Source organism: Pteropus medius, unplaced genomic scaffold, assembly GCF_902729225.1.
Source record: "Pteropus medius unplaced genomic scaffold, Ma_sr-lr_union100, whole genome shotgun sequence".
NCBI classification, from domain to species: Eukaryota; Metazoa; Chordata; class Mammalia; order Chiroptera; family Pteropodidae; genus Pteropus; species Pteropus medius.
The window spans coordinates 5,845,483-5,872,134 of NW_024351729.1; the positions used below are offsets into that span (position 1 = coordinate 5,845,483).

Consider the following 26,652-nt stretch of genomic DNA (forward strand, 5'->3'; position numbering starts at 1 on the left):
TCTCTCTCTCTTTTTTTTTTTTTTTACAGCAGAAAAGAATTGCTTTATTAGAAAGGAAAGGAAAGCAATAGTACACTTCCAGACGAGGAAGTGGCTCAAACAAGAGAAGGGCAGCTCAAAAGGCTGAAGGCCCCCGATTCTATTTTAAAACTGTAACAGTAATTGATTCTTTTACTTGAAGGTTAAATATAAAAACAGTTATAAAATCTGCCATCTGTTTCTTTTTCTATAATAGATTTAAATTTTTTCACTTCTTTCTGATGACTAACGTTAGAAGGCATTGTAAGTAATTATTATCCATTTTTAAAATTCATTCCAAAAATTAGGTTAAAGCAACTGTGAGTGACAGAGCATTAGAAAAAGACAGAAGACCTGGGGATTAGTTCAGCACTCCCTTTAACTAGGGACACAATCTTGCTTAAGCCATGTAACTAACATTCTCTAGCATCTCACCTTGTTAATAAAATGAAGTGGCTGGGATTACTATTGGATTTCAAATTTGGCCACGACTCCAAGTAAAAAATACATTTTAAATCTTACTCCAGTACACACATATGCACCTAAAACTATTAAAATTTTGTGAAATAATGCTTAATTTTACTCTATGCTATGCAGTCTAATATGTTTTATTCTTTTCTATTGCATTTCATTTAAAAATGCTGGTCGAGACTCAGTAAGTTGGTTTGCTCTCTCACAGCTCTAACCCAAAGTTTGAAAAATTCTAAGCATATTGTCTCTCTGGCCTTTTCCTTTCTAAAATAATACAATACCATCATCATATATATAACTGAGATCACAGAAATCTCCAGAATGTCAAGCACGTGGTAGATGCTCAATTATTATTTAATTGTTTTTTTACTATGTCAGGAAATCATTTGAATATTGAAGTTAAATTAGAAAAAAAATATTTAAGGTCCCAATTCTTTCAAGAAATCTTTAATTCCTCCAAATTCTCATAGTTCATCAACTGTACCTTTCTTATATTAATTACATTAATATAATTGTACTTACAGACACTGCAGTAAGTACCCAAAGTACAATAACTCATGTTTTTTTATCCCTTTATGGTCAAAGTACAGATGGGGAAATGGAGTCTCAGAAAGGTCACTGAACCCACACTGAGTAAAAGAGGCAGGTACTCTGATTTCATAGCCAGTGTACCTACCCATAACAGCGCAGTAGTCCTAATAGTCCTAATAGGGTCAGTGACCTATGTCCACTTTCTATTTATATTACAGTTAGTTACATATATTGTCTGATCCTTTCCATTAAACAAGCAAGATATTTGATAGTAGAGATAATAATCCCCCTTTTTTGTAACTCTCATAACACTGTACTACTATACTCTAAGAACACCCGTTAGATGAATAAAACACTATTTGTGTGTGTGTCTGTCACACAGATTTTCTAGGTAACCTTACACTTTTTTCATTTCATGCTTAACCTAACAGAACCTAAAATTGTAATTAATAGTTTAAATGATTCATTATTAATATACAAAAATACAATGCCAATAAGACCATTTGTTATAAATATCATGATTCTTCCATGTAGTACCAGCTTTAATAATATCTGAGATTTGTTGAAATTGTCCTGAGTCTAAATATGTTGTAGTTTTATAATGTTCCTATTTATTTGGTTAAGTGAATTGTCAGGTTTGATAGGTAACATGGATTTAAATGTGACTAACAACCCCAATTTACTCCAATCATCAGTATTTTCTTTTTGGTTTTGACAAATGTGACGTGTGCATAGAGCTTTATTGAAAAATTCTTGTCATGTTTCTAATCTCTTCATTGTCAATGGCAGATAATAATCAGCTATGTAAAATGTATATGTAGTACTATGCCACTTTTGTAGGGTAAGTCAAGAGAAGGATAAATATATAGCTGGACTAATGTTGTGTTAAAATATTTTTGGCATATTAGGTGGCCCTTTTAATTGCAGAAGCGGAGTTATAATGAGAACTAAAGAATAGCGAAGAACAGAAAAAAAATTAAAACAGGTCAATTAGAGAATGCATCTCAAATGAATCAAGATGAAGACAACATCCTAACCTTCTGGAAGTATAATCTCTAAAGTTCTCACTTGATTAATTATCAATAAATAATGAACAACATTAACAAAGTCATTATTTAAGATGAGTCTGACATGAATATTTTTTTAAAAAAGAAACAACTTACATCATTTTGAGTTAATTGTGCCCTTTCCAGGGCACAATTTCTGTAATGTATGCTTGTTATTCAGCTACGTACCAGGAGTACCAAACTGGATGCAATTTTCCAGAGTTCTGACATAGTCAGGATCACTTAATTTAATTAGATGAAGACTATTAGCTTTTTCCATGTTCTTGATCCATTTATTAGCTTGACCTTGAGGATCTATCATCAGAGGCCACCTTCTTGCATTCCTGAAAGAGAGAAGAAAGATGATGCTAATCAAGCTATGATTTATCTCTATCCAGTTGAATCATGCACACATCACTTTCTTACAGCTCATGCTTTATAGTAACATTTTACTTTTTAACTTATTCTGAGAAACTATGTTCTTGAAGCAGAGACATTTAAATTGAGCAAGCTATGAAAATGGCAACTATAAAAGCCATCCTGAAAACTTAACACAAGTTCTTTTACTAACTTTTAGAAAATTACAGTTCTCTAAATGTTAAATTACATTTTGAAAATACTTGCTGCTCTTTCTAGTTAAGTCCCAATGACAACCATTAAGGGTAATGGAAATCGGGAAACTCTAGTTCTTCCCTAGGCCTTGCCATTAATTACTCATGTGACCTTGGGCAAATCACTTCACTTCCTGAGCTGCTTTCTGCTACCATCTGTACCATAGGGAAAGAGAAAGGATGGAGACATTATATTTCTTTTTGAACTCTAGACTATTAAAGATATAATGGTCTAAAAAAGGTGAAAAGCATAATTTTACATCATCTAAACTTCATAATAGCCACGGACCCTTAAGTGTTAACACAATTGTTGACTAATAGTTGTTCCAAATACTTGTATATCTAATATCACACATGTAGTTCATTACACATTTGCCTAGTGATTGTGAGCTTCTTATGGACAGAAATCTATTCTCTGAAAGTCAGGGTGTTTTCATTGTGGGAGAGCTCATACTAATTGCTTTATTTTCATTCATATCTCTCCCTTTATGATAAGAACAAGAACAGTGAACCATGATGCACTCAGTTTGTTTTCCAGGGTATTGAGGGATCACAAAGGGTTAACCAGTACCTGCCATCACCAGATGGTACCAACCATATAGCTTTCTGCCTTGTGTAAAATGTAATCAGCATTAAGATTGCTGTCCTTTTTCTTTCTCTTCAAAGTTTCAGTAAAAACAAGCCAGAATAGTGGCCACTCTCCTAATGATACTGTCAAATTCTTCAAAAGTGAACACAGAAAATTCACACAGAACATCAGAACAGCAGGAAGAGAAAAATAAGTGGTGACTGGGACAAAAAAAGAAAAAAAATGGTGATGGAACAAAATAACATATTAAATTCAATTTTATTTTAACTTGAAATTAGAATTTCATCAGATGATTTATCCCCCTAAATGGAAGTAATAATATTTGGGGGCGTATAAGTTATAGCCTGATACAGTATATGTAGCTAATATGGTAAAGATAGTCTTGTCCTCTAATACTGGCATTATATAATATATTAGTCAGCTCAGGCTGCCATAACAAAATACCACAGTCTGGGTTGCTTAAATTACATAAGTTTATTCTCTCACAGTTCTGGAGGCTGGAAGTCTAAGGTCAAGGTGCTGGCAGGTTTGGTTACTTCAGAGGCCTCTCTCTTTGGCTTGCAGACAACACAGCCCTCTTGCTGTGTCCTCAAGTGATCTTTCCTCTAAGCATGCATCCCTGGTGTCTCTTCCTCTTAGAAGAACACCAGTTCTATTGAATTATAGCTCTACCCTTATGACCTCAATGAATCTAATTACCTCCTTAAAGTCCCCATCTCCAAAATGCCTTGGGAAGGGAGGATAAAGAGGAGGAACAATTCAGGCCATTGTATTTAGGAAGAAATGAGACAAAAAGAGAAATGTCATATCTTAGATGCAATCAATTAATAAAAAGAGAATTATATCTGTAGAAAACTAAAGGGAGTGAGAAGATAAATTAGAAAGAAATAAAACTTATAAATATGTAAAACTTTCATTCTGTCACAATTTCAGAAATATTTTTAAGTTTGGAGGATTATGTGTGAGTGTTAGACTGCATTTATGCTTTCCTGAAGAAATCGAATGATTCACTCTTCCTTCTGTTGCTTCCAATTTTTTACCCACAACACCCATGCTCATGCTGTTTTTTTGTCCAAAATGCACTTCTTACCCTTCCTTTCATGTTCAACTCCTACTCATGTTTCGAGGTCAGCTCACATGCTGTGCAGTCCACAAAGCCTCTCTTGATCTCTTTTCTCTCTAAATTTTAGCAATTCATCCATAATACATTGATGGTGTTTTCAAATAATGATAATATTCTATTATGGTAATTCTATAACTTCTAAACTACATCATCCAACTAAATAGTATATTCCTAGATCAAATAAAGTTTGAATATGATAATCTAGTGAAATGGAAATAGTAAAAAGCATCTGACAAACACCACACAGGTTAATTCATTCTAAAAATTGACATTTTCTAAAAGAATACTGGTCCTCAGAGCAATTTCTCAAAATCAGAGGAAAGGACTTCTGGTTCTGACAAGCTGGTGTAAGTACCTTATAGCCTAGCTCTTCCACTGATTATAACGAATAATTCTGGCTAAAATACCAAAAGCAACTACTTCAAAAAGTAAATAACACATAAATGGGAAGAATGTTAAAACTACGGATTGACCAATAAACAGATGGTGAGTTTTGCGGGGCGGGGGAGTATGTGGGTGTGTGGTTTGTTGTGGTTATTGTCGTTTTCTTGTTGTCTCACTAGAGGACTAAGAAAATGATCACGTGTGAGTCAGACAGTGTTGGGGGAAATCCTTGTGTTTTTTTTTTCTCTTCGTTCTCCTCTATCCCTGCCCCCAAGTCAACTCCACAGCCATAAAACCATATTACCATGCTAGAAACAGTGATAGTGTAATTACCTAAAACACTGAGAGAAAACCCATCACTGTGGACAGTAGAACTGGGAAAAGGGGCCTGTTGTACATAGGGTGCAAGGGTGCCTTAGTCCGTTCAGGCCATTATAACAAATGATCATAGGCTGGGCAACTTAAATAACTAACACTTATTTTTCACAGTTCTGGAGACTGGGAAGCCTAAGATCAAGGTGTTAGCAGATACAGTGTCTTGTGAGGGCCCCACTGGTTTGCAGATGGTCGTCTTCTCTTTGTATCTTCACATGGTGAAGAGCAGAGAACAATCATTTCTGTGTCTCTTCTTAGAAGGGCCCTAATCCTATTCAGGAGGACTCCGCTCTCATGACCTAACTGCCTCTCAAAGCCCCGCCTCCAAATGCCATCACAGTGGGGATTTAGGCGTAACATATGAATTTGAGAGAAAAACATTTAGTCTAAAGCAAGAGAAATTCCAGTATTTTTCTCTCTTTCCTCTTGCCACCTTCCCCTCAGTATGTACATGAGATCGTGTTAACAGTGTGGGAAGTTAAACTCTGAGAGAACTCCATTATTTTGGTCAGAAAAATACAGGAAAGGAGGTCCCGGAAGTATGGAAAGTGTGGGGGAAATCCTGGAGGAGATAGCTCTGAAGAAAGGACTTCCTAATTTTGTGAATAAACAGACACAAACACTGAGCTCATTACCTAGCTTTGCATGGAACAACACATCCAAAGAAGCATGCCAAAGTTTACACTATGATATAAATCCAAGTCCCAGATTAACGCCTGAGTAATGTATGTTGAGGAGCAAATCTGAACAGCACAGCAAAAACATTCAAATTTGACCTAAAATTGGACACATCATCCACAGAAGGAAGACAGAAATTGTGGTCTGAACCTAACCAAATTGTATGACTGTTGAAACAAAAATCAGTCTTATCCAGAGGATTCTAACGGGACCCAGAGTCTCATATTCAAAATATAACTTAGGACTCAGTGCAAGATTACTTGATACAAAGAACTAGAATGTGACCAATTCTCAAAGAAAAAGCAAGATCTTGAAATTACCAGAAAAAAACTTTAAAGCAATTATTATAACCATCCTACATGAGGTAAAGGTGAACATTTTAAAAATAAATAAAAAGAGCAGAAAAATTGAGTGTATAAAACAACCAAATGAAAAGTATAGAAATGAAAAATACAGCACAGAAATCAAAGATCTAAATAAATAGAGATATACTGTGTTGATGGATTAGAAGGCTTATTGTCAGTTCTTCTCAAATTGATCTATACATTCAATGCAGTCCCAATCAAAATCTCAGCAGGATCTTTTGTAGATATTTAAAAACTGATTCTAAAATTTATATTAAAAAGTAAGAGCAATTTTGAAGAACAAAGTTGAAAGACATATCATCTGATTTCAAGACAATATAAAGCTACATTAATCAAGGCAATCTGGTATTTGCAAGACAAATAGTTCAATGAAACAGAATAGACAATCCAGAAATAGACACATGTACTGATTTTCAGCAAAGATGCAAAGGCAATTCAATGAAAAAAGGACATTGTTTTCAAATAAATTATGCTGAAACTGAATATCTATATATTCCTTCTCTCTCTCTCTACACACACACACACACACACACACACACGCGCGCGCACGCGCGCGCACGCACGCACGCACAGAGATACTGTTCTATATTCAGTTAACAACTGTATCAAACTTATTTTCCCCAAGCAACACCTACAATATAACATCTTTTTGATTCAAAAACAGGAAAACATTATGACTTTGGTTTACAATATTTGCTTTTAGAGTTTCCTAGAATAACGTATCATGTTAATAAAATTTCAAAGGAGATATTCTTCAGTGTAGGTTGAAAGAATGTACTATTTTTTAAAAATACATGAAACAAAAATTATCGTGGAGGGCTATATTGCAACACACATTCGTTTAAATAGCTTCACTGGATGAATATAAGTCCTGAACTTGAAATGAACAAGCACTGTTTACTGTTTACTTCTTCTCCACCATTATTTTGCATTATTTTTTGACAAGACAATGTTTTTTTCCACACAATTTTCACTCTTCCTCCACTAAACATTCTTGAATCCAGAAATGCTTTAAATCCAGTGGTTCACAAATAGAAATTGAATTTTTAGAGCATTCAACATTTCAGGTTTCCATAGTGTTTGTTCTTTTGCTATTGTCTAGAGACAATTGTTATTTGGTACTCTTTGGGTTTTTGAAAAATACAGACTTCCAACAGTGATAATACATGTATGTTCACAGTAGTTTGCATAAAAGGACACAGAATTTGAACATGTAACAGTGGTGCATTTCAAAGAGTTATGCTATTTTTCTCTTTACACACACACACACAAATAGATGAAAACAGACAAGAAATGGTGGGTGCTCTTCTCAGTTATTATTGCTGCTGAAATAAACCTAACTTATCTGCTCTCATAGCAACGAAAAAGACATTTTTAAAAAGCAGAGTTATATTAGATATAAGACTGATCTACTTAAGTTGTTAAACAATTCTAACACTTTCCCAGTGAAATGTTTAGATACAATCTAATTCCATTTAATGTTATCACTAGCCCTTGAAATTCTGATTAGCCAAGGACCTTCAGGAGTCAATAGCTCCAAAAGTTAATTATATTCTAAGTTATCCAAATGCTATAGATTTTTCCAGTTTTCCTAAATAATAGACTCCTCACTCAGTACGTGAAAAGCACTAAGCAGAAGATTAGGTCCTTAGTAAGTGCTCAATATTAGGTATCATTATCAAGCAAGTATCTCTGGGTAATGGAAAAATGCACTATGCAATTAAATAAGATACTTATCTGATACTTCAAAATAATCACCTTAAACCTATTTACTGAAACCCCCCAGTATAAGATTACCAAAATGCACTGACAAAATAACTAAAAATGAAAAATGTTAATGTTTCTTTCTCAGTATAATTGCTCCCATAACTTTTTGCTAATATTTCAACATTTTTACAAATAGCAAAAATATAGGCATTACGGCACTTTAACACCATTTTCTACCTCTGCTTCTCAGAGATGTGAGTTTGTTGTCTTATAGAATAATCACTGAAAGTTTTGGAATCTTAAAAACAGAAATATTCATCAACGGTTCTATAATTATTAAAATATAACTGGACCCAAAAGAAAGTGTACATTTATTTGCTAGAAAATAAGGGGCAGTTTGGCTTTTAATGGATATAATGGTTACGGATGCTCTGCTAAGTGGAACAAAGGTATATAAATTGCAAATCAAAATAATAAAGACTGAACTACTGCTATGTACAACTATATTTTCAAGTACATAGAAAGAGTTATTGTTTTGCTATTATTTTTTCTGAGAAAAAAATAGCAAAACAATAACAAAAACAGCAAAATATGACTATTTTTAGGCTGAAGTTAATTAGTCCAATTGGGCAAAAGTAAAAAGTAAAAGGCGGACTTCTACGCTTTCAGAAACATCCTACATATGTCAAAGTCTAGTGTGTGTTCTCACATCCAACATCAGCACAAATGGTCTGTAGGCTACCTCCTTGTAAATGGTTAAAAAACAAACTAGCTGCCACCCAGTACTTGTTAAAATGCACTTAAAAATATGTTTTAGCAGCAAACTAATGCGCGTATTGATCATTTATCCAGATTCTACAGTTTCTCTTCTGGATTAATTTAGATTATCAGAGCAGAGTGCCTAGTACTTAATTTTAGGCATCCAAGGAAAAGCTTTGTAATCTTTTCTCTGAATCAACAAAACAATTAAATTTTAGTTCCTGAACGAGCTTCTCTCTCTGAGTGCAATTTACTTGGTTTAAAAATGAGAAGTATGTGACCTAGGTTTTCTTTTTTGCCTTAGTTACTGAAAAGCTTTGAACTTAATTCAGGGCCCAACTGTAAAATTAGCTCGTCTCAATTACCTAGTAGTAACTACTTCTTTAACTTGTTTTGTATTATTTTCAAATTGCACATGCCTCAAATCCCTGTAGAACAATTCAGGAAATAAATGCTAAATAAATCCATAAGTCAGGATCATTTGCTGAGCAGTAAAAATATGTGTTCACCAGAGCTTTAATTGGTGGAGTAATTTTCATAAATACTACATATAAAAAATTTAAGAATAAATAGTATTCACATGTGGTGGTTAATTCTATTTTTAAAATTCACATGCATCAACCATTTTTACTTTAAATCGAGTACTATCATATCAATTACTTTTTCAATAGTAAATTAATAACTAATTAAAGTAGTCATGTAACACAGAACTAAATATTTCCTACTGTTGCTTTACCTGCACTATTCCTAACATGCTAACACCTCCAAGAATGCTGGTCCAGTAATAAAGGCCCATGGTAATGTGAACTTCAAAATGACACTATTGATGACCATCCTTAGCTTCTGGAAGGTAAGACCTGGAGAAAAGGTGAGGCTGAATGAGCCTCCAGTATTCTCTCAGCCCAGTCTCCATGGGATTTATCTACTAACAAGGAGATTCTAGGAATAGCAGGCACTGTCATAAAAGCTCCAATCTTCCCAGGACTCAGAAGAATATCCATATCATTTAAACCAGTCCCACACTCAGCAGGAACTAATACAGAATTTGCAACACCCAAACCTATCACCACCAACAACCCACTGCTATACCTTTCATTAACTCGCAGTAACAAAACTGTGTATTTTATGGGAGAAAAATTGGACTTCACTTACTTATGGTAGAGTTTGCTCTATTTGCTAAAAATTGATTAAAATTTAAGCAAAATCATCTGAGTTTTTTTTCTACAGCTTTCAAATTTCAATTGTTTTAATATTAATAGAAAAAAGTGATTATTCATATTTAATTTAGCCAGTTATTTAAGCAAAGTTTTTCTTCAGTACTATCAAAGTTTACCAACCGTTGTTGTTAAAAAGGTGCACAGATAAATAAGTCTACTGATCAATAGAGATCATTTATGAGACAAATATTTTCCTTACATTATGATGATCCCGTTATCAATAGAAAATGAGTCAGAAGGTAACCCAGCAATATTCCAGGCTCGAATCGTCACTGCTTCTCCTAGGATACCCATCAGGGAATAATCATCGGAGCAGGGGATATCTCTTCTTTTGCACAAATTTGTCCACTCTTTGGTTTGGTTCTTTAAGATATGCAGAGAAATAGGTAAAAATGAGGCTCGGGGTTACCAAATGAATACTTTGTAAACTCCCCAATTACACTTCATTCATTGAGTCAACAAACCATTTTTGAAATTCTACCTAAAAAAAAATTTGTGTTAATTGTTGATCAGGGTTTTTTCCAAATAAAATTATAATTTAGAAGGTCCATTATATATTCAAATGAAAATTCATTATATCAAATGTTAAGATAAGATTTAGATAGATAACTTAATAGTGAAGTGAGAATTTTGTATCTGGAAAAAACAATTGCCAGTTCTTATTATAAAGCTTCACTTGACAAAGTATTTGGAGACCACCATGTTTTTCTACATATTTTCTTTAAATTACAAACAGCAAACTTAATAAAATATTATGATGTACAAGTAAATCGGACTTGAACTGGTAGGGGACACAGAAAACATTTGTTTTTGGTTCACATTCCTTGGAGGAGGAACGATGGCCTGGCTATGAAGCACCAACAAGGATCAGGACACATATCGGAGTTTGGGACCCAACCTGGGGCATAGTTCGCTAGGATGCTCAGGAATCAGAAGAGTACTTCAAGTCAGAAGTCAAGGTCCAATTTGAGGTTACGAAGAGTTTAGAAATAGTAAAAGACATGATCAGAGAGAAAATAGGTTAGAAAGAGGCACGGGGAAGGTGGATATATGTATTGTTGGTACCAGTCCAGGGGTAGATGAGAGTGCTGTGTATACGAAGTAGTGCTGGCTGAGAGGGCATAGTGGGCACTACCACTTCCCTTGTGTTCCTGCTGAGTAAGTGGGACCAACATTTCCTTAGATTTGCACAAGAAAGGCCATGATGATTTTGGGGAGAGGTGATAAATTTCATGACCTTGATTAGCCCGTTATTTTGGAGAATGCCACACAATTGAGTCTGTATGATATTTCCTCATGATTCAATTCAGGTTATGCACCTTTGGCAGGAATATCATGAAAATAATGCTGTGTTCTTCTCATTGAATTCTATCAACGGTACATGATTTCAAATTGTTCATTTATTGATAATGTTAATTTTTGTCACTTGATTAAAGTGCTGTCTGCCAGGTTTCTGTCTCATAATTATATGATCTTAGGTATACCACTAGAAGGTAAACCCTGGAGGCAAAATATTACCTCTCATGAGCAGCACTTAGTAACTAGCACCTGGACTTTTTGTTTGGGTTTGGTTTGGTCTGGTTTGGTTTGGTTTGGTTTGGTCTGGTTTGGTTTGGTTTGGTTTGGTTGTTGATACCAGGAACAAGTGGTCTGGCTATATAGGGAGGATGGGCTCATAGCATTTCCAATTTGGATTCTGTCTCCCAGTACACAGTTCCTACTGGAATGTTTTGATATCTTTGATGTCATGCTATAGGTTGGCCTGCAAACTTTTGGGGGAGAACTGCAGGTTTTCTCAGATATAGTTTGATGCTAGAGTAGGCATGACAGCCAATGATATGGGGAAGAAGTAGAGAAAATTGAAGCAATAGTTGTTGTGGAATTCTATTTATAGTTGACAGGTATAGTATGTTGTCACAGATGACCTCTGGCTTAAAATTTTTTAATTGCCCCTTATATGTCTGTAAGGGTGTAGCAGAGAATAACTGAAACAAATATGAGGGACTCTGAATAAGCATCTCAAAATATAAGCTAAGGGCCTTGGCTGGTAATCAGGTGGTAAGATAGGTGGTAGAAATGGAAAAAAGGAAAAATATTCATTACCACCAAAACAATTTTGACTGATTATCGGCAGGGAAAAGATTGCTTAGAAAATTCAAATTAATTGAACTCCAGAGCTTGTAAGTCCTTATACAGCATGGTAGGATTCTGCTTTGGAGTTGGCATAGGTATTTCAGTTAAAGAACTGTGGGCCCAGTTATCTTAGGAGAACTAGAGTTTTCTATGCTTTATCTATGAAGAGTACCAGAAACTCTACAAAGGGGTTGATGAATAATTGACAACTACTCAGATTCAAGGTTGGAGGGAGAGGATCTAGCTATTTATTGAGGAGTGTTGATATCCTGAGATTTTGATATTAGAAAAGAACCAAGATCGTTGTAAGGTCTTTTTGTCTTTGTTAAGTTTCCCAGAAGCAGACTCTGAGATGAAGATTTATGTGAAGTGATTTATTAATGAGGGATGCTAGGGGAAGCATGACAAGGGCAGGGAAGAAGCCAATTAAAGGTGAGGGGTCAGCCAGTTCTGCAGCTGGTGGCTTCAGCGTCATCCTTCAGGGAGTGAAAGTTATTCTTTAGAGTTGTCCCAACCAGATGGAAGAGAGACAGGCTCTCATGCTTCCACATTTGACAGTCATTCATTAAGTCCTGAGCCAGAGGGCAGTAAATTCCCAGGCAATGCTAGCTCTCTAAGCACTGGGAAAAGTGGGTTCTAAGAACCCAAGGGAAGTCTGCCCCAAAAGAGACAGAGTTGCTGGTTTTTGGACTTAAAAGCACAGGAAGTCAGGAGGGGATCTGGGCAGAACACTAAGTTGCCATTGTCACCCTTATGCTTGGGATTGAATAGGAAACTCTTGATGGGGTGTAAACTGCCAGCTGTCCTGACCCAAAAGAAATAAAAGAGAGACAATTTTGGAGTGGGACTCAGAGAATAAATTCACAAGAAGGAACAGATGATATTAGAGATGCATTAAGAAAAGTTAAAGCCTACGCTGCTACAGTGAAGCAAGGAAAGGATAAAACTGCCTTAAAGCTTTCATGTTGATAAGATGGGATGAGATGATGTGGCTACATGACTCAGAGGTGGGGGTCAGTGGATACAAGTTCGCAGAAGGAGCTATGAGCTTTGGTGGTATCTTGAATGTTGCTTTGCTTCTGTCAGTAAAATTCCAAGGTCTCAATTCTGAACCTTGACGCTCCCTTGAAGCATTTGTTTGGTGGTCTGACTGGCAGTCCCATTCTAGAGGGGTAGGTTGGGAGGAATGGGACTGGCCGGTAGATGAGTCCGTCCTAGAGGGGTAGGTTGGGAGGAATGGGACTGGCCTGTAGACTCGCAGCATGGCACTGGAACGCCAAACAGCAGCCAGTGCAGACACCCAGAGCTCTCCTGGGAACCAACAGAGAAGGGCAAAGGTGGCTGCAGTTACTCCTTCCATTGTTCCAAGCTGATATAGGAGAGGAAAAAGAGCACTAAGTTAAAAATGTGGGTGATGAGAAGTCTCATTATTGCTCTGTCATTAGCCAGCTATGTGGCTCGGAGCAATTCTCTTAATCTTTATAAGCCTCAGTCTCTGAAAATGTTGAGCAAACATATCTATCATTCGATAAATAGTGTTAAGTTAAATTTTAACTATTTAAACTAGAAGATGTTAATGCTATAACCATAGCCATTCAAAGATACAAATGAACAGACAAAGCTAAGCAGAACATAAAGGTTGTACACCAGGACGAGGGCTACCAGAGCCCAAAAGATTAAACAAAGAACCACCACCTATGTGAGGATTTTAAACCAGTTTGGTTAAAAATAATTAAATAAACCAATACAGTGGGCACCAAGAATTAACCCCTCTTAGGAGAAAGCCCTGACATTAAGTGAGGCTCAGCTGAGGTCCCATGCAAGCCGAGGTCCCATGCAAGCAAATGCCTTATAAAATGATAAATGTGCTATCATTTACTCTATCTCTTCTTGCTTGACACCAGAAGACTGTTGAAGAAATTTAAAACCAAATGTTTTAAATTTCTCCCTTCTCTTTATTCTCATCACCCTCCTTTTCTTTTTCTTTTAGTTCTTTTAAATTTTCTAAATCTCTCCTCCTTCTTATAGGACCATATTCTGGGTTAGATTCCAGTTCAATTTTCCTAAAGAGAGATGAAAAATATGCTGAGTTTTTTCATGAAGGAACTGAGAAGTGGAAGATAAAAGAGGGGAGAAGAAATAGGGTTAGGAGTTGAAATAGGTTTAGTCAAGGAGAAAACTGAGGCAGAATCCAACAAAGGGGTAAAAGTTCAAAGCAGGGAACTCAACATTTGTTTTCTGAGGAGAAAAGCTACCAATCAATTGGATTTTAGGCAAACTCACTTTTTCAGTCTCTGAAGCGACTTAGAAATGGTTTTACTACTAAAACTCATAGGGATTAGTTGATAAAACACACACACACACACACACACACACACACAATCTTGATACTTTTATACTTGTTTAAGAACTAAAGTTTTATCATTAGGGTGTGCCATTTCACATTACATTTTAAGGCAGATCTTCTTGTTTCTAAAACAGATTTTAGAAGAGTGTTTATATAGCATCTTTGGGCTAATTTAGAGAATAACTAAAATATACAACTAGAAATCATTTTAAAATATTTTGTTCCTCGTACTTACCAAAACTAACAAACAAACAAACAAACAAAAATCCCTAAAATTAATGTTGGCTGTCATGGAAGATTCAGGAAGAGACCTTAGAAATTCACTAGTATCCCTTACCTGTCGATAGTTGGATGTAAAGGCTCCCAGGTAAGCAACAACTCCTGAGGAAATGAGGATATCACCTGTCAAGTTAATGTACAACAGCCCCAGCTCCAGAGCTGTTTGGCCCCATCGTGTTTTCTCACCCCCAAGGCCTCCAATCAACTGCTCAGCACGTTCTAGCTTTTTGCTGCACAGGTCGACCTCAAAAATAAAAGTACATTTTTATCAACCTGTGCAAGTAGAGTAAATTTTAAAATTCTACAACATTTTACCCTCAGAAATCAGTTATTTTTTTAATTACATATGTCTGCTTAGAATTTTTTAACTGTCTAATTATGAATACTGGAAAGTTCATGACATTTTAGAACTTTTTCATAATAAAGTATATACTTTAATACAATTTATGAAATTCATAAGGGACATTTACCTTACAATGTAAAGAATAGCACCATTTAAGAAAATGACCTACAGTATGAGACAGTGAAAGTAAGTAATAGTGAATATTTTCTTGAAAATGTAAACGTTTCCCTCCGTTCTAATAATCTAAATGCATTTTATTTTAAATATTCTATGAATGTTTTCTGCTCATTCAACTTACAGTTGATTTAGTGATAATTTTAAAGGTTAACTGTTTAAAAGTTTTACTAATTTGTGCTTACTTACAAAGCATGATTTTCAAGTCATTAAATTGTGTCAACCTACTCAGACACTTGCAATTAACCTCAAATTAGGACATCAATCAATAGCTGAGAGCCCACTTTGTGCATGAGACTGTCAACCAAATTTGATTACATGTAATTAAGCAATATGATTAAAAAATAAAGAGTAATTATGAAGGTGGCAAACTAGGGGAAAAGCCATTTCAATCCATGCCATAGCAATATTTCAGTAGGACACCTGAATTATTTTGATTTAATTTTAAGTGATTTAACATCATTATTCTTGGAAAAAGACAAGATTAAGTAAAGGTTATCTTAAGGCTCAAAATGAAATAATTTATATGAAAAAAAGTAAATAATTGATAAAAATAGAGCTATTGATTTGTAATTAGAATTTGACATATTTTTTCTTTATATTATTAGTATTTATATTGAATAAATGCTTTTAAATTAAAAGATACAATGCTATATCAGTTTATCTAAAGATAGGTTTTAAAAAAGCAAAAGTCATCTAATTGGTAATTTTTTTATTTTATTAAATTTATTGGGGTGACATTGGTTAATGAAATTATGTAGGTTTCAAGTGTACAATTCTATAACACATCATCTGAATATGGCATTGTGTGTTCACCACCCAAGGTAATATTTTTGGTACTTCCTAAATTTAAGCCTTTTCTCTTAAATTTTCCCCTCTTAATATCTTCTGTTTTCCTAGTTTCTATCTTTACCCATTATTCATTCAATGATATTGAAGTGTGGAATCAGATCTTGGGTTATAATAAAATTGTCATCAGAAACTACTAAGTAAAAATATTTTAGCTAAAACTGGTCCTCCGAATGCAGATTTTTAGTACACATATATATGCATATCTCCATTTTACATTACTATAACTTTCCAACATTTGTTTATGAAAATAAATACAAATTTCAAACATACAGCAGAGTCGAATCATGTTTACAGTGAGCAAGCACATATTGTTAGTTATATTATTTAAACTAAAACTGATCATTTGGAACTCATGCCCAATAATAGGTCACATTTCTGAAGATTAGCACAATATCACACTTTTGTACAAATATAGAATTTCTGCACATATCCTACAGAAATAAGCAGTCTGGTACTGTGGAAAAGAGCATAGCTATTAGAGTCAGATTGCCTGTGTTCAGCTCTTAGCCTTAATGCTCAGAAGCTGGGTTGACCATGGACAAATTGCTCAACTTTTCTGTGCTTTAGTTTCTATAAAATGGTACAAAAAGATCACCTCACTCAGAAGGCTGTTGTGAGAATAAATGAGATAGTACATACTGCTCTCAGAAAAACAATGCCTTGCACGTAATAAGCACCCAATAAATAGTGACTGTTATAAAATATTTCAACTTTTTTTCTGTAACATAACCAGACTTTAGCAGTTAACTTTTGCAAACAATGTTACTATATAAGTTAGAGCAACGTTTTTAGGCTTAAAGACATTTCCAGTGGACACAGTATGGTTCTGGGTACTGAATTCTAATCTCAGCTTTGCCATTAACTCTTATACAACCTAAGTCAATTAACATTTTGGTTCTCCATTTCCTTAGCTATAACATGAAGAATGATTTAAATAATCTAGCTCAATATAATAGTAATATAAGGCAGAGATGATTAGCAATTTTTTTTTTCTTTTTGGGGGGAAAGGGCCAGAAGATAAATATTTTAGGTTCTGTGGGCCAAGAGGTAAAATCAAGGATGTTATGTGGATATTTATATACCTATTTAATATGTAATCATTTAAAACTCTCAAAACCATTACTAGCTTGCAGGCCATAATAATGGGCAATGGTGGATTTGGCCTGTGGGCCACTGTTTCCCAATCCCTGACCAAGAAGTAAAGAGAACTGCTGTGTTGTGTGCTAGTGCAAACATCATTCTTATTTATGATAATTGAGGATTTGCTCATATTTGTCTGTATTATTCCATACCTGGTTTTCCAAATCAGCTTTCTTTTGCTTATTTAGTTCAAGTGTGTTCTGAAGCTTGGCCAGCTTGTCCTGAACTTCATGCAGGGCTGCCTGCTTTTTTCTAAGACCATCCATGGCAATTTTAAGCTCTCCTTCAGCTGCAGCCAGTTTTATCTTTTTGGGAGCTACTATTTTTGCCACTCTACAATAAGTAAAATTGGAAAATTAAACACACATTTAATATTCTAGTGCACTTTCTATCACCGAAGTTGCTTTTTCTAATGTCCTTAGTATGACTCAAAATACATCTTTAGGTGCAACCTATACTGATTTCTATATTTTCTGCTTCATCTAAGAATCAGTCGAACCTGATCCCAGCACATAAGAAATGACTACTAAAATAGATACAAAATATGTTTACAAATAAGCAATTGTTTTTCATCCAAAATAAAATATTTGATTGTTGCCAGTGTGAATTTTGGTGATTTTACAAAAAAAATTTTACATATTCATGTACACTATTATGATGTTTGTGGGAATTAGCCTAATTTGTTGAGGCTTAATTCTGATGAGAAGGTGAGATGTTTTATCTATGTCCTTTTACTCCCGTTTTTAAATTTCAGAATATATCCTAACTAAAACCCAGTTATTCTATATATGTATGTTGCTAATAAAAGGAACTATGTAGGAAAAGGAATAGATCTAAGTTATTTTCTCTCTATCTGGAAAATGGAGTCAGTCATGTTATCTTTCTAAATAAAGAAAACATTTAATTAAAACTTGTCTTTAACATATATCATGGTCCAAAACATATAGAGCATGTAATATATATATAACATGATTCAAATTGTGTATGAATTTGAAAGCTGCTTTTTGAAGAAATGACCAATAATTTTGAAAGTTGCTTTTTGAAGAAATAACCAATAATTTTGAAAGTTGCTTTTTGAAGAAATAACCAATAATTTTGACTCCGTGTACATGCTATAAAAGTTTACATACAATTATCAAAAAGGCTCCTTGTCTCATAAAGAATATTATCCCAGTGGTTTTCCACATGTGGTCCAAGTCATGCCCCTCCCCTTCAGGAGCCCATGTGGTCTTCCCTTGCCCACCTAAACATCTTTGTGAGGCTGTATTTTCTTCACATGCTTCAATCAAAACAACTGATTAGCAACATATTGAATGTAGAAGCAGATTTGAGAATTCAGCTACCTTCTATTAAAGAACATATGAAAGAGATTTAATTTGCTAAAATATAAAACACAATCACTATTTTCATAAATTTTTTTGAAAATGTGGATTAAAAAATGTTATTTATGTTAACATGTAATGTTTTCATTGCTATTTTAAAATGATTTGATAAATATATATTTTTAATTTCTCAGTTTTAATTTCAAATATGGTAAATAAACAAAGTATTGGGGGTCTGCAATCATTGTTGAGAGTGGAAAGGGTTCCCGAGTCCAAAACATTGAAGTACCACTATATTATATTATTTAATTGATATGACTTTGTCTTCAGTAAGTATGTAAACACATAGCAGGTACTAGACATGATTGTCTGAGGTGACTCTCACCCATGTAGCTATAGTTTTATATTGTCTAACTGACCAAACTTGAAAATAAACACATCAGTTCATCTTCTTTTTGTCAATACTTACTTATCATATGAATCCATCGCTATGACCCATTTGCATAGACCTTCAGCTGCTGTGGAAGCATTTCTAATCTTTTCTGGAACAAAATCTGGATTTGGAATATAATTTTTTCTTATGATGTTCATATAAGCTGGAGGAATGTTGTCTTTGTCGTATTCATGAAGTGACTGTAGAAATCGAATATCACCAAGAAGTCTCTTAGCTGGACCCCAAAAATCCTCTATTTTTTTCCCTGAACCTGTTGGGTCAGGGATTTTGTCAGCTTTGATGCCTTTCAAGATGCATATGGCTTCCATAACAAGCTTGACACCAGCAGGAGGACTCTTCATGGATTTTACCACTGTAATGTCCTTGAAATAACAACATGCTAATTATTAAAAAAGAGTTGTTTATTTACGTATTACTTGCAATTGGTTCCTATTTTCAAACTAAGCCATAGGATATAAAAACTCATTGTTTATTGGGTAGAAAGGTGACTGACAGAGTTGTGTCAAGAAGCAATGAGAAGTTTGTCCCCCCAGAATGTCAAGAGCAAAAAACAATAATGAGAAGATACCCAATGCAAAATTACTTATGACATGAAGTCTACTTCAAAAACACATAAAAGAGAGATTTGGCTGTCACCAAGTGAGAGTTTTATAGCTTCTTAAAAAACTATAAAAGAGGCGAACATTAGAAAAACAAAAAATTATACATATGAAGGTCTCCTATAATCCTATTAGTTATAGTTAACTACTGTAAACATTTTTGTTTGCATTCTTCTATGTCTTTTTCTATGTCGGTGTATATGCTACAAACCAGTGTATATGCAATATGTTAACCAATGGAATCACAGTACACATAACATACAGGCTGTTTTAAAATCTGTTCTATTTTAATAACAATATATAGTAAACATCCTTTCATGCCAGTGAACATTTACATTATCATTTTTAATGACTGCACAGCCTTTTGAGATATAGGTATGAACTATAATTTTAATACCCTATGCTTGTTTCTGTTTTTTAATCTTACAGTGCCATGTCAAATTAAAGACTCTATGTCTTTTATTTTTAAAGCTTTTGACATGTATTGACACATATTGACAAAGTTTAAGGGTGACTATTTTACTACATATACCCATAGCAACTCTGGTAGGCTTTCTGATAGGCAAAAAAAAATCTTATTTTAATCTATTTCTTTAAATATAAGTGAGGTAGAATACATTTTCATATGTTTATTGACTATTTGTACCTCCTCTTTTGTGAATTACTTCTTTATATCCTTTACTATCTTATCTTAGAGCTACTTTTTTTCTTATCGATTTGGAAAAAACTTTTTACATAGACACATATTAATTTTTTGTTTGCCATGTAATTTGAATACTTTTCCCCAGTGTTTCTAAACTTCTATCCATAGTGTTTATATCAAACAAAATGTGTTAGTTTTTAGGTACTAAAGTTTATAACTTTTAGAAAAACTTTACAAATTATGGGGAAAAAAGAGTATCCAGATCATATATATTACAAACAATATTGCATAGCTTTTTTCTGATTTCTCTCATACCTAAGAAATGCTAGACTCTGGTCTATTCCAAGATTAGAAACATGACCTACATTTTCTACTGTTTTATAGTAATGTAACTATTTATATTTAAATTTTGTTCAATCCGAAATCTATTTCGGAGTAAAATATAAAGAAAAGATCTAATACTCTTTTCCCTACCCCATCCAAAAGCTTAGTCAAGATTTCTCACACTATTTATTTTTTCAATTATCTTTGTCTCTCTTAATCGAAATGTTCCCCTTTCACACCTTCATTGTTAATATCACATTTCCTTAAATCTAAAACATATTATAAAATATAACATTATATTATTATTTTACATATCATCAAAAAAAAAAAAACCCCAAAACCACATACTGACAAACACTGACAGAATGTAGTCAGCCCTCCATATCCATGGGTTCCACATCTACAGATTTTCAACCAACTGCAGATTGAAAATATTTGGGAAAAAAAATGTTATATTGTTGCTGATGTGTACTTTGTAGTTAGGCCTACATTGGTTACCACTATACTGAATACATACAGACTTGTTTCTGGTCGTTATTTCCTAAACAATACAGTATTAACTATTTACATAGCATTTACATTATACTAGGTATTATAAGTAATCTAGAGATGATTTAAAGCATACAGGCAGATGTATGTAGTTTGTATGCAAATACTGTGCCATTTTGTATAAGAGAATTGAGCATCATAGATTTTGGTATCCACTTGAGGTGCTGGAACCAATTCCCCACAGTTACCAAGGCACAACTGTACTTCATCACATCTACTTTAAAGAGTAACTCAAATGCAAAAGTGCCTAAATATAAAAAAGGTGCACCTTAGTATTAAACTATATACTGATTCTAACACCCCTATTGATTATTGTAGTGCAAAGTTGTTATGCAAAGTTCTTGAAATAACAGTCATTTTATGGTGGGTTATAACATTTCTTCTTTTTCAAAATTATCTTAGTCATGCACATGCATTTCCTTTTTTCAGGTGAATTAGGGAATCCTTTCACCAGACTGAAAATTATTTTAATTGCATTAAATATAAAGACTAATCTGGAGAGACAGAATAGATTGTAGCGCACAATGGTAAGTACTTTCTTGAGTTCTGATGACATGACATGTTCCCAGTAGGTGTGTGGCTGTGCTCTTACCTGTGCAGTGAGAGTATCAAGGGCAGAGAGTGCTGACTCTAATATTGGCAAGGCCCCTGCCAGGTCAGCGTCACATTCATCTTTGATGGCTTTAGAAGCCATAGCTTGTTCATTTGCTACTATCTCATCAGCTTTTACTATTTTTTCAGTTTTGGCAACTTCTATAGATTCCCTTTCAATGATTAACATCATTTCATCAACCTCTTTGCTAGCAACTTTTAATTGAGGATGGAGAGCCTCCAATTCAGATTGCATTGTGGCTACTTGAGATGCAGCAGAATCCAGTTTATCCAAACCCACTTCGTACCTCTTTTTCATTTTCATTACTTCACTGAAAGCAAATAGATAAAACAAGGTTAGTCATTAGGCTCTGTATCCTACTTCAAGGAAAAATCTTGAGCTTTGCGGGTTTTTTCAATGCATAACTAAAGGAGTGATCTGAAAGATTTCCACAACTTGTTTAAAAATATAAACTCCAGAAAACTAGTCTGTGTGCAATTAAGAGCAGTTAGTGTGTCTTGTTCATTGTTATATCTCTAGTACCTAGCACAATATTTAGGCACATAACAGAAATTCAAAAAATGAACATACTATGTATAAGGCAAGGGGTTTCTCACATCAAAATTAATGATGCGCTTCTAAAATTAGTCACCCTGTAACGTTTATTCCAATCACACTATTGTTTCTTAAAAATTTATTATAACTGCCTCTTTCAAATAGATTTCAGTGTCCAAAATATATTATTATGAATGTTGCTAAAGGTGGCAAATCATTTTAAGATGTATTTAATATCTTGAAATAGGAATTTTTTTATTAAAGCAAAAGTGACAAATAGGATAAATAATACAGCTCAGCAGTTTCTTTTGGGTGGCAAAAAAAAAAAACATTTAAAAGTGAGAGCACAGCACATTTTTGTCACATGTTGATTCTCTCTGAGTTAACAAAATATTTGACAATAATCAGAACTGAGGATATTGGATAGATATGATACTATATTATCAAGTTCAGTTTCAGCTGAAACCTTGTGGAGCAAGCACAGGAAAGGTCTCACTTTCTGCCAGCATGAAGCAGTTTCAGCATTTTGGTTAATCCCATGTGACGCTTTGCTAGCTAAATGACTGATTTCCTGGCAGATGACCTAACTTGCTTCTGGGTTACAATATAATCTAGCTATAAAGAGAACAGAAGTCTTTAGCTATTTAGGTAAGAGTAACGACAAGGTAGAAGTAAAGAAAAATTAAAAACAAAGAGGAAAACCTGAAAGTTAATTAAGAATATGTATAAAAAGGCTAGAAAAGTATTTCTTTCAACCTTCCTATAAATTTGTATCTCATTTTTATAATCTTTCTTCCAGTTGGGATGACCTTAAAAGTGTGAGCATACTATAAACAGAGCCACAAGTGACATCCAAAATTTAATCAGAACCTCAAAGAGTTCTGACCCTTCTGGATGGAAAAATATAAAGAAAAAAAGAGCAAGATTTCCTTAAGTTAAAGATCATAAGATCTACATGGAAAGACAGTTATCTTGAGAGCTAATGAAATAATAAAGTTCAGCCAAGTCATGTAGCAGCAGCTTTGGGTGGGAATTGCAAATTTCACCAGATAGGTGAAGAAAAAATACTACTGGTATAATTCAAACATGAGAATGTGAACCACTGTAAATAGGAAAGTTATGCTACCTCAGCTGTGGATGGCATTGCAATAGTCACCATTGATACAGATGAAAAGTGTCCTACTGGAATCCAGGTAGCATCCTGGCCAATAGAGAAAAGGGGCTTCAAAATGCTTAAGATCGTGAGTTAGCCACAGAAAGATTTAGAATTAAGTAGAAACACATGCAAAAATCAATTTCATAGCATTAATATTTTTGTGTTGAGGAATCTGTGCAATTTGGTGTTTAAATATTTTTTAATATTTAAAAGAATTTGGCCTGTTAGCTTAACAGATCAGCCTTGTAGTTCCAATATAAATCATTGAATGGAATATTATTCATCCATGAGAAAGGATATCCTGCCATTTACGACGACATGGATGGATCTTGAGCACATTATGCTAAGTGAAATAAGTCGGACAGAGAAAGACAAGTACTGTGTGATATCATCTAAAAATGTGACGTTTCAAAAAGTCAAACCTATAAAAAACAACAACAGAGAGTCTAAATGTGTTACCAGGGGACTGGGTGGAAGGGATACGAGTGATGGTATTTAAGGACAAAAATTGTAATGAGCAGTAAATAAGCCATAGAGATCTAAGGCACAGTATAATGAATATAAACAATAATATTGTACTATAATTTTGTGATGTGGTAAATAGCACTACAATGGCAATCATATTACAATATATAAATATATCAAAGTAACAAGCTATATACCTTAAACTTACACAATGTTACATGTATAAAAGGTATCCCAATATAAATCGTGTAACTTAGCAAAAAGTTAGATATGTATTTTTAAGTAAAAATCTCTTTATAGATAATATTCAAACATTTAAAAGAAATGAAGGCTCCCACGTATATAAGTTGAACTTACTAGATTTATAAATTATTTAAAAATTATTTAAGTACTTGGGAAAGTTTATAAATTATTTATAAATTATTTAAGTACTTGGGAAAGTTTGACTTATTAAATCAGATCTTAAAAAGGAAATAAAAATGTATTAAAAGTAATAAATGCAATATAAAAAATCTGTTTAAATAAGTTTTTGAATGTGACCAAAAGTTAGTTGAAAACCCCCTTCAAGGTGATCATTAAAATTTCAAAATTTCTAACTTTCTAGCCTAATTTAAGGTTTTTACATTTTTAATATACATATTGAGGATTAATTTCCAGAACCAAAAAAACTTTTGAAAAAACTGCTACATGTAAAAGTGATCTTCAATGCCATAAAAAAGTCCAAACTGACATATTCTGTGGTACATAAGTTAATTGTTGTTTATATTGATATTTTGAAGTGAAAGTTTATTTGAAGAAGGAAAGTCGAGTGGCTGTCTCGGTTTTTCAGCTGTTTCGTACCTAAAGATAAGGTTTATCCATTATCTAATTACTTATCAAAGAATAATTACTGTAGTGGTGTTTACTGAATATCATTGTCAAAGTATCTTGTGGCCTTACCAGAGCTCTGAGTGGCACACCTTTATTACTTCAACAAATATTATTGTGTATTTATGATGTGTTAGGCAAAGCATCTGTGCATCTATACATATGAAATAAATCTCTATTACATCATATCATCTTTGTACATACAAATATTTTTAAATAGCTGTAGCTTACTTAAAAATATAAAATTTCATTTTTACCTTCTTTTCTTTTCCAACAACAGTTTGAAGGTAGAGATTAATTCAAGGTAAGAGGTAGGAGTCACATAATTGTATCTTTGAAGTTCAACATAGAAGGATGTGGATAAATCTATAGTAGAAGTGTGGAAGCTTTTACACATTTCGATACAGCCTTCTCGTGTTTCCTCTGACATTTCAATTTCTTCCAAAAAGCGTGAGGCAACTGCCTGTAGAGCATCTTCAGGCCATGACTAAATTTAATATAAATGCTTTAGCACTTGATCAAAGTTCCTATTACAAGTCTGTTAATACCGCAGTCCCCTTAAGTACTTGCATGCTTAGGGCAGGGAGCCAGTAGCTAGTGCATGTAACATAAATGCTATGATTTGTTCAAGGGTCGGAAAAATTGTTCATGAGTATTGCAGGAGTGAGGAAGAGGAAAAGAACTAAACCTTTGGGATATCTCTTTCTGTATGCATTCTACTGTAATTATCTCATTTAATTCTCCCAATAATTCTCTGAGGTAAATGTTATTATCGTTTCCCCTAAACTCCAGAATCACATGATAAACTAACTCATTGATTTCTCTTATAGGCATCTCAAATACAGTGAGTCCAAAACATGGTTCCTATCTCCCCCCAAAGTAGTTGCAGTCTTTCCCATCTTCATAAATACCATCATCCACCCAGTTGCTCAACCCAAAATACAGGAATCATCTTTGATCCCTCTCCTCTTCCTCAACCCTACATCTATCCTACAAGCAAGTTCTATAGGCACCATCCCTAACATAGCTTCCAAATCCTTTCCCTTCTTTCTAGATCAACAGCAAACATCCCAGTTCAACTCTCTGTTGTCATCTGCCTGGAATATTCCAATAATGTCTAACTGGTCTTCCTGCCTGTGTGCTCTACACAGCTGTGAGGGTGATCTTTTCAAAATATAAATCAGCTCATGTCACATTCCCCAACTTTCAACCTTTTGAAAACTTCCCAGCATACTTAAAACAAAATCCAAAACCAATTTGTAAATCTCTACCTGTACTGGCCCTCCCCACCTTTCTGAGCTCAACTCTACTACCTCCTCTCAGGTAGTTACTCTGCTCTCGACACCCTGATTTTCTCTCACCCTCTCAGTCCTTCTATATAGCCTCTTGCCTTCACTGTTTTACTCTTTCTGCCCAGATTCTCTAAGTACTGGCACTTTTTGTCTTTTGTGATTCTTTTTAAAGGTCACCTATTTAGAAAACCTTTTACTCCCATACAGGCTACCCTGTATGATAGAATTATTTTTTTGCTAATTTGTTTGTCTGTAGAAAGTAAGCTCAAGTAGAGCAGAAGCCTTGCCTATTTTATTTCCCTCTTTATCTCCAGCTTTTCCAAAGACTCCCTACAAAGCAAGGGTTCAATACATATGTTTTAATCTGTTCCTCTATTTCCTGCATTAATCTTAGCAGGAAATAGAGGAACGGAGGGGCTATGTAAATTCCCCAAGGTCAAAAATGCTTGTGTTAGACCTCACTCACAGGATATCTGCTACAGCCCACAAATTTCCTACCCCTCACCCTTGTCTGTTATGCGCTTCCTGATACCGAAGTTTACTTTTAAAAGCATCACTCTGGCTTTTTTCCTTTGGACTTTCTGTTGGGTTTGGCTCATGGAAAGAGATTGAAGGGTGGAAGAGAGAGAGGTAAAGGTATTGATACCCTCTCTTTCTTGCTAATGGAAGCTGAGTTCTAGGTTTTGGGTTCC

The 26,652-nt window shown here is 34.2% G+C and overlaps 1 protein-coding gene across 1 annotated transcript in view; it reads right to left on the minus strand.

Annotated features, from left to right (window-relative positions):
- The window catches only part of DNAH7 (dynein axonemal heavy chain 7), a 208,265-nt gene that overhangs the window by 62,288 nt on the left and 119,325 nt on the right, over window positions 1-26,652 (minus strand). Inside the window, exons 42-48 of the mRNA XM_039844299.1 lie at window positions 24,926-25,155; window positions 21,626-21,956; window positions 18,934-19,280; window positions 17,295-17,475; window positions 14,692-14,877; window positions 10,074-10,237; window positions 2,256-2,410 (exon numbers count right to left, since the gene is read on the minus strand). Of these exons, the coding sequence (XP_039700233.1) occupies window positions 2,256-2,410; window positions 10,074-10,237; window positions 14,692-14,877; window positions 17,295-17,475; window positions 18,934-19,280; window positions 21,626-21,956; window positions 24,926-25,155 (1,594 nt within the window). The remainder of the gene's footprint in view (window positions 1-2,255; window positions 2,411-10,073; window positions 10,238-14,691; window positions 14,878-17,294; window positions 17,476-18,933; window positions 19,281-21,625; window positions 21,957-24,925; window positions 25,156-26,652) is intronic.